Source organism: Myotis daubentonii, chromosome X (genome assembly GCF_963259705.1).
Source record: "Myotis daubentonii chromosome X, mMyoDau2.1, whole genome shotgun sequence".
Classification (NCBI taxonomy): domain Eukaryota; kingdom Metazoa; phylum Chordata; class Mammalia; order Chiroptera; family Vespertilionidae; genus Myotis; species Myotis daubentonii.
In genome coordinates, this window is record NC_081861.1 from 109947036 (window position 1) to 109955601 (window position 8566).

At 41.2% G+C, this 8566-nt stretch overlaps 1 protein-coding gene across 1 annotated transcript; it reads right to left on the minus strand.

Moving 5' to 3' along the window:
* Window positions 1–6116: 6116 nt before the first annotated feature.
* Window positions 6117–7718, minus strand: LOC132223596 (protein FAM47A-like). The gene is made up of 2 exons (XM_059678693.1): window positions 6984–7718; window positions 6117–6884 (listed from the first exon to the last, which is right to left on the minus strand). Exons 1-2 carry the CDS (start codon window positions 7716–7718, stop codon window positions 6117–6119), a joined length of 1503 nt encoding a protein of 500 aa, XP_059534676.1.
* Window positions 7719–8566: the final 848 nt, after the last annotated feature.

Genomic DNA, 8566 nt, shown 5'->3' on the forward strand with positions numbered 1-8566 from the left:
ATGAAACTAGACCACCAACTTACAGTGTACACAAAAATAAACTCAAAATGCCTAAAGGACTTAAACATAAGATGGGAAACCATAAACATCTTAGAAGAAGCCATAGGAACGAAAAGAGCAGACATTTGTTGTAGCAATATCTTTACTGACACAACTCCTAGGACAATGCAGGCTAAGGAGAAAATAAACAACTGGGACTACATCAAAATAAAAAGCTTCCGCACAGTAAAAGAAACCATCAACAAAACAATAAGAAAGCCCACTGCATGGGAGAAAATATTTGGCAATGTTATCTTCGATAAGGGTTTAATCTCTAAAATTTATAAGTAACTCATACAACTTTACAAAAGGAAGATAAACAATCCAATCAAAAAGTGGGCAAAGAATCTAAATAGACACTTTTCAAAAGCAGACATACAGAAGACCAGGAGACGTATGAAAACAAGCTCATAGTCACTAATAATCTGAGAGATGCAAATCAAAACAACAATGAGGTACCGCATCACACCTGTCAGACAGGCTATCATCAAAAAATGACAGGTGCTAGAGAGGATGCAGAGAAAAAGAAACCCCCTTTAACTTCTGGTGGGAATGCAATTTGCTGCAGCCACTGTGGAAAATAGTATGGAGTTTCCTCAAAAAGTTAAAAATGGAACTCCCACTTGACCCAGTAATCCCACTTCTAGAACTATATCCCAAGAAACCAGAACACCAATCAGAAAGGATATATGTACCCCTCTGTCCATAGCAGCACATTTATAATAGCTAAGGTTTGGAAACAACCTAAGTGCCCATCAGCATATGAGGGGATTAGAAAACTGTGGTCCATCTACACAATGAAATTCTACGCTGTTATAAAAAAGAAGGAATTCTTACCATTTACAACAGCATAGATGGAACTAGAGAGCATTATGCTAAGTGAAATAAGTCAGTTGGAGAAAGATCAATATCATATGATGTCACTCATTTGTGGAATATAATGTACATGAACTGATGAACAAAGATAGAAACAGAGTCAAAGAAGCCTCGAACAGACTGTCTAACTCAGCTGTGGGCAAACTACGGCCGGCGGGCCGGATCTGGCCCGTTTGAAATGAATAAACTAAAACAAAACAAAACAAAACAACAACAAAACAAACAAACAAACAAAAAAACGTACCCTTTTATGTAATGATGTTTACTTTGAATTTATATTAGTTCACACAAACACTCCATCCATGCTTTTGTTCCGGCCCTCCGGTCCAGTTTAAGAACCCACTGTGGCCCTCGAGTCAAAAACTTTGCCCACCCCTGGTCTAACCCATGAGGGAAAGCAGGGGGTGAGGAGATAAGAGATCAACCAAAGGACTTGTATGCATGCATATGAGAATAACCAATGGACACCAACTGTAAGGGGAGGTGAGGGCATGTACTGGTAGGTGGGCAAAGGTGGGGAGAGGTCAACATGGAAAAAGGAGACATATGAAATATTTTAAACAATAAAGAATTTAAATTAAATAAAATCAAATCACTTTTACAAAAAAAGTAAATGAAGAATGACATAGCAGCCATAAAGAACACAATGGAAGGATTAAAGAGTAGACTAAAAGAAGCTGAGGACAAAATCAGCATGTTAGAAGACAAAGTATAAATAGATGCCCAAGTTGAGCAGCAACTGAAAAAAAAAATTTAAAAATCAGAAGGAGAGTCTACAGGAGCTTTGGGACAATTGGAAACAATACAACATGTGCATAATAGTTGTGGCAGAAGAAGAGTGGCTGAGCAAGGAATAGAAACATTTTTAGAAGAAACAATGACAGAAAACTTTCCAGACTTGGGGGAGAAATCAAGTCACACAAAGCCAAGAAGCACAGAGAGTCCCAAGCAAGATGAACCCAAAAAGACCCAAACCAAGACACGTCGTAATTAAATTGGCAAATGTAAAAGACAAAGAATCTTAAAGGCTGCAAGAGAGAGACAAAGTTACGTAAAAGGGATGTCCACTATCAACTGATTTCTCAACAGAAACACGCCAGGCCAGAAGGTAATAGAATGAAGTATATAAACTGATGCAAAGCAAACTACTGATTTGAATAATGCTCTAAACAGCAAAGCTATCATTCAAAATTTAAGGTGAAATTTGGAGATTCACAGACAAAAAACAAAACAAAACAAACAAACAAACAAAAACCCAAACAAACAAACAAAAACAACAACTATGGGAGTTTATCACCACCTATACAGCTATGCAAAATATGCTAAAGGGGCTGTTGTAGAGAAGAAATAGAAAGGGAGAAAGAGAAAGCAAAACAGGCTCAAAGAATAAAGATGGCAACAAATTATGACCTATCCATAATAACCTTAAACGTAAATGGATTAAATTCCCCAAATAAAACACAGGGTAGCTGAATGGATAAGAAATCATGACTCATATACATACTATCTAAAACAGACCCACCTCAGAACAATGGACTCACACAGACTGAACATGAAGAAATTGTAAAAAAATCTTCAAGCAAATTGAAACGAAAAAACAAAACAAAACAAAACAAAAAACCTGTGGTAGCAATACCTATATCTGAGAAAAATACACCTCAAAGTGAAGGTCATAACTAGAGGTAAGGAAAGCCACTTCATAATATTAAGGGTATTGATACAACAAAAGTATTTAACTCTGGTAAACATATATGTACCCAATACAGGAGCATCCAAATACATAAACAAAACTTCTGGAAGGTATCAAGGGAGAGATCAACAGCAACACAATCACAGTAGGAGACTTTCATACCCATTGACATCCATGGATAAATTAATGAGAAAACCTGAATAGTCATAAAAAAAAAAAAAACTCCCTGCAAACACACTCTGGACGAGATGCCTTCACAGAGAAGTTTTACCAAACATTGAAAGAATGAACACCTATCCTCCTCAAACTATTCCAAAATTCAGAAAGAAGGAATACTTCCAAGCTCTTTCTTTGAGGCCAGCATTACCCTATTCCAAAAACCAGATAAAGACAGTACAAAGAAAGAGAATTACAGGACAATATCCCTGATGAACATAGTGGCTAAAATCCTCAACAAAATTTTAGAAACTCGGATCCAGCAATACCTTAGAAAGATCATACACCATGAACAATTGTTCTTCCAGGGATGCAAGGCCAGTACAATATCCACAAATCAATAAATGTGATACATCGCATAAACAAGCTGAAAGATAAAAACCACATGATCATATCAATAGACGCAGAGAAAGCATTTGACAAAATCCAATGGGACAAAAATCCCTTTTTTAAATAAAAACTCTCAACAAAGTGGGAGTAGAGGGATCATACCTCAACATAATAAAATCCTTCTATGACAAACCTACAGGCAGCATCATACTTAATGGACAAAAGCTTAAACCATTTCAAATAGGGACAAGAACAAGACCAGGATGCCCACTTTCACCACTCCTATTCTACATAGTACTAGAAGTACTAGCTGTTGCAATCAGACAACAAGAAGAAATGAAAGGCATTCAAATTGTAAAGGAGGAAGTAAAACTGTCACTATTTGCTGATAACATGATAGTATGCAAAGAAAACCCTAAAGACTCCATCAGAAAACTAGTAGATTTAACTAATGAATTTGGCAGCATAGCAGGATATAAAATTAACCAGAAATCTATGGCATTTTTATACACCAATAATGGACTCTCAGAAAGGGAAACCAAACAAACAACCACATTTACCGTTGAAATAAAAAAAAAAATTTAGATACTTAGGAATAAGCTTAGCCAAGTAGATAAAAGACCTGTACTAGGAAAACTACAGGACATTGAAAAGGGAGATACAGGAAGATACAAGCAAGTGGAAGAATATACCGTGTTCATGGATTGGTAGAATCAACATCATTACAATGTCCATAGTACCCAGGCAGTCTACAGATTCAATGCAATCTCCATTAAAATACCAACAGCATATTTCACAGTTAGAACAAATGCTCCAAACTTTTATATAGAATCAAAAAATACCCCAAACAGCTTAGCAGTATTGAGAAAGAAAATCAAAGTTGGAGGAGTCAAATTCCAGATTTCCAGTTATACTACAAAGCCAATGTACTCAAAGCTGCCTGGTATTGGCACAAGGACAGACATATGCACCAATGGAACAGAACAGAGAACCCAGAAATCAACACAAGTCATTATGTTCAATATGTGACAAGGGAGGCAAGAGCATACAATGGAGTTAAAATAGTCTCTTAAATAAATGGTGTTGGGAAAATTGGACAAAAACATGCAAGAAAAAATGAAACTAGAACACCAAGTTACACCATACAGAAAAATAAACTCAAATGGATGAAGGACTTAAATATAAGTCGGGAAACCACAAAAATCCTAGAAGAATCCACAGGCAGCAAAATCTCAGACATTTCTTGTAGCACTATGTTTATGGCTACAACTCCTAGGACAATGGAAATTAAGGAGAGAATAAATGGGACTACATCAAAATAAAAAAGCTTCTGCACAGCAAATGAAACCATCAATAAAATAAAAATAGTGCCCACTGCATGGGAAGACATACTTGCCAACGATACATCTAAGGAGTTAACCTCCAAAATCTACACGAAACTCATACATCTTAACAAAAGGAAGATAAACAGTTGAATTAAAAATGGGCAAAGGATCTAAATAGACACTTCTCCTAAATGGACACACAGAGGGCCAAATGGCATATGAAAAAGTGCTTAAGGTCACTGATCATCCAAGAGGTGCAAATAAAAAGGACAGTGAGGTGCCACCTCACACCTGTTAGAATGGCTATCATCAATTAATCCACAAATGACAAGTGTTGTCAAGGATGTGGAAAAAAGGGAACCCTGGTGCACTGCCAGTGGGAATACAGACTGGTGCAGCCACTGTGGAAAACAGTTTGGAGTTTCATCAAAAAATTAAAAATGGAACTGCCATTTGACCCAGAGATCCAACTTCTAGGATTATATCCCAAGAAATCAGAAAACACCAATCTGAAAGAATATATGCTCCCCTATGTTCATAGCAGCACAATTGACAATAGCTAAGATTTGGAAACAGCCTAAGTGCCCATCAGCTGATTAATGGATTAAAAATGGTGGTACGACTATTCAATGGAATACTATGCAGCTGAGAAAAGAAAGAACTCTTACCATTTGCAGCAGCATGGATGGTCCTAGGGCACATTATGCTAAGTGAAATATGCCAGTGGGAGAAAGAGCCATATCACATGATCTCACTCATATGTGAAATATAACTAACAACAGAAACTGATGAAAAAAATAGACCTAGAGACATAGAAACATGGAACACACTGTCAACCCTCAGAGGGAAAGCAGGAAGGGGAATAGGGGGGAAGAATTCAACCAATGAACTCATGTTCATATATGCATAACCCATGGACACAGACTATGGGGTGGTGCAGACTGGGGGTAGGGGTGTAGGAGAGGGCACTAGGGGTAAAAAAAAAAGGGACATATATAACACTTTGAGCAATAAAAAGAAAAGAAAAAAGCCAACTCTAACCAGCCGGGGCAAGGGGCGGCAGTTGTTCTAGTCTCTGGTTGTCTGGTTGTCCTGACATTTTGGTCACTGGATTTAATTATATAAGATTTTTACTGATTTTCAGAGAAGGAGAGGAAGAGAGAGAAACATCAGTGTTGAGAGAGAATCATTAATCAGCTGCATCCTGCATGCACCCCCACTGAGGACCGAGCCTGCTCCCCAGGCATATGCCCTCACCTGGAATCAAACCATGACCTCCTGGTTCATAGGTCAATGCTCAAACACTGAGCCACATCGGCTGGGCAACAAGATCTTTTGTAAATAATTCTTTTATTTATGGTTATTTTTAATGAATAATTGACATAAATATATAGTACTCCTAATGCAATCAAAACCAAGAGGAGTATGTGTAAATATTGACTTCATAGTTGGTAAAATACATAACACATTGATGAACCCAAGCAGAAGCTCATTCAGAAAGTTTTATTAGCAATAGGTGTTAAAATTTACAGATATTGTGGAATCAAATTGTCCATACACAGTGAGGCACTCATGGTGAATTCTGACTTATGTTCAAATGAGAGACACACTAGCCAAGTGAACAGTAAATAGAAAATTGTCTAATCCTCTTTGTCCCCTGAATCCTCCTCTTTGGGTTTGGAGAGGAGTTTCATTACTCGGTGTATAGGAGTCTTCACAGACTCATAGTTCCATCCCTTCCTCATAAACATCTTCTCAATCACACCTGGCATCCTGTAGCCCTTGCTTACAATGAAATCTTTGAAGGCAATTGGTCCATAAAGTTCATCAATAATGTCTGGTTCAAGATGCCTTCCATCGGTCAAATGTTCCTTGTCAGGGACGACTTTAGGGTCGGGCAGAGGCTGGCCATTGACCAGCTTTTTCCAGGATTTGGGGTCCAGGTACCATGCTCCATACCTTATCTTCTCCCGTTTGGGTTTATGAGGGTCTTCTGGTTTTCGGAGTTTCCTTTGCCAGTTACCTTCCTGCAGGGAGAATTTTCTCTGCTGTATGTCATCTAGCTGTTTGCAGGGCCTTATCTTCAAAGGAAGCTGGCTTATTTTCTTTATTTTGACTGTATTATGGGTGAGTGGGACCTCTAAGTCAACCTCAAACTGTTTCATGAGGTCCTCTTCAACAATGCCTATGTCTCCAAAATTATCATCGATCCATCTGCAGAATTCACGAATTCTTCTTCTTGATTTTTGGAGCCCAAGATCTTTGGGAATATCCGTTGTGCATTTTGCATTTGTCTCTTCCTCAGGAAACAAACTGAATAAATATGACTGGAGGCTCTCCTTGGCCGTTTGCACGTGGGTTTGGTCTTCAGGTTCCAGGTTGTCCTCCTCGGGAGGTTCCAGGTTGAGCTTCCAGGAAGATACGGGGTGGACTGCCTGGGGAGGCTCCAGTTTCACGGCCTGGGGAGGCTCCAGGATCCCTGCCTGGGGAGGCTCCAGGTTCGCTGCCTGGGGAGGCTCCAGGTTGGTCTGCTCAGGATGTTCTTCACACAGGTGTGTGGGGGTCTTCTTTCTTTCCTTGGTGCCCTCACAATGTGCCCACGTGTCCTCCAGCTTCCTGTCAGGATCTAGCACTTCCAGGACCTTGAGGAGGAGGTCTGGAGGGAGAGCTTCCTCCAGATTCAGGCAGTTCGCCAGGGACTGCTGGGTCAGGCTGGCTTCAATGTTCTCTACAAAGGCCTTCCGTGCTCGCTGGGCTGGCGAGAGCTTGGAACACAGGTCCGCTCCCGTGGGCGGCTGCCTGTGAATCTTTTTGGGCGGAGGGCGGGGAATTCTATGAGCAATCATGGGGAGAAAGCCTTCCCGAGGGCCACGAGTGATCACATCTTCAGCAGATGGACAGCCCGTTCTGAAGTCGTCCAGTCCCTCCTTCACAAATACCCACCGCCGGCTGTCCATGGAGGTGGGGCACTTCCCAAGCTGCTTGTTCTGCCTGCAGAGATAGCGGGAAGGCAACCTGTCCCTGTCCTTGAACCAGGGCTTACATTCCATGCCCAGGGGCAAGGGCTCCAGCGGCGCCGGCCCTAGCAGCCACTTCTTGCTGGGCTCCGGCTTTTTGTCGAGCTTCGGCCCTGACTGCCACGGCTTGATCAGCCCCGACTCTATGAGCGCCTTCTTCCTCAGGTCCGACTTTAGCAGCCACCCCTTGTGGGGCTCCGGTAAGGGCCACTGCTGGCACGCCATGGCGCCCTTGGACCAGACGGCCTCAGGGGTTTGTTGTCCCAGCGCCCCCGTTGCTAGGAGACCATTGCCTGGTACTGACTCATTCTTATTCTTTCCTGAGGCGGGTCAGCACGCGCCCCTGCACAGACTGCATTGTCCCGGAATGGCCTGCAAGGTTGCGTTCTTGCTTGTGGTAGAGAACTGTTCCCGTGTATGGGCACACCACAGGTCAGCTGCCCATTCATCTTTTTTTTTTTTTTTAAATATTTTATTGATTTTTTACAGAGAGGAAGGGAGAGAGATAGAGAGTTAGAAACATCGATGAGAGAGAAACATCGATCAGCTGCCTCCTGCACATCTCCTACTGGGGATGTGCCCGCAACCCAGGTACATGCCCTTGACCGGAATCGAACCTGGGACCTTTCAGTCCGCAGGCCGACGCTCTATCCACTGAGCCAAGCCGGTTTCGGCCCCATTCATCTTTTGATGGACTTTTGGATTGATTCCAGTTTGAGGCTGTTTCGAAATCATGGGGTCACGAATATTTCACGTGTTCACATCGTCATACAAGTACTTTCATTTCTCCTGGATAAATTATAGGTAACAACTGAAAGGCGGGAGCTTCTGAGAGCCATGTTTTTTCTATGTACTCACAGCCGTCAGGTTTTGATATTTGCCCAAATATGGGTGAGGTGAGTGAGGCATTGGGTGTACAACTTCAGATGGCACCCAAAATCCCCCTCAGAAATCAAGATCAATTATCTCTTAAGGTAACATTTCAACATAATCAGAAAAACAGTGCCATATTAAAGCCTGAGGACAAAGGATAGTTCAGTGCCCTACTACCGATCCTATCTTTATTTCAAAGC

Coding starts and splice junctions, on each gene's coding strand:
- LOC132223596 (XM_059678693.1), bottom strand. CDS start 7,718: ATGGCGTGCCAGCAGTGGCCCTTACCGGAGCCCCACAAGGGGTGGCTG. Junction 6,885..6,983: donor CCAACCTGGAGCCTCCCCAG/GCAGCGAACCTG, acceptor TCTTCCTGGAAG/CTCAACCTGGAACCTCCCGA.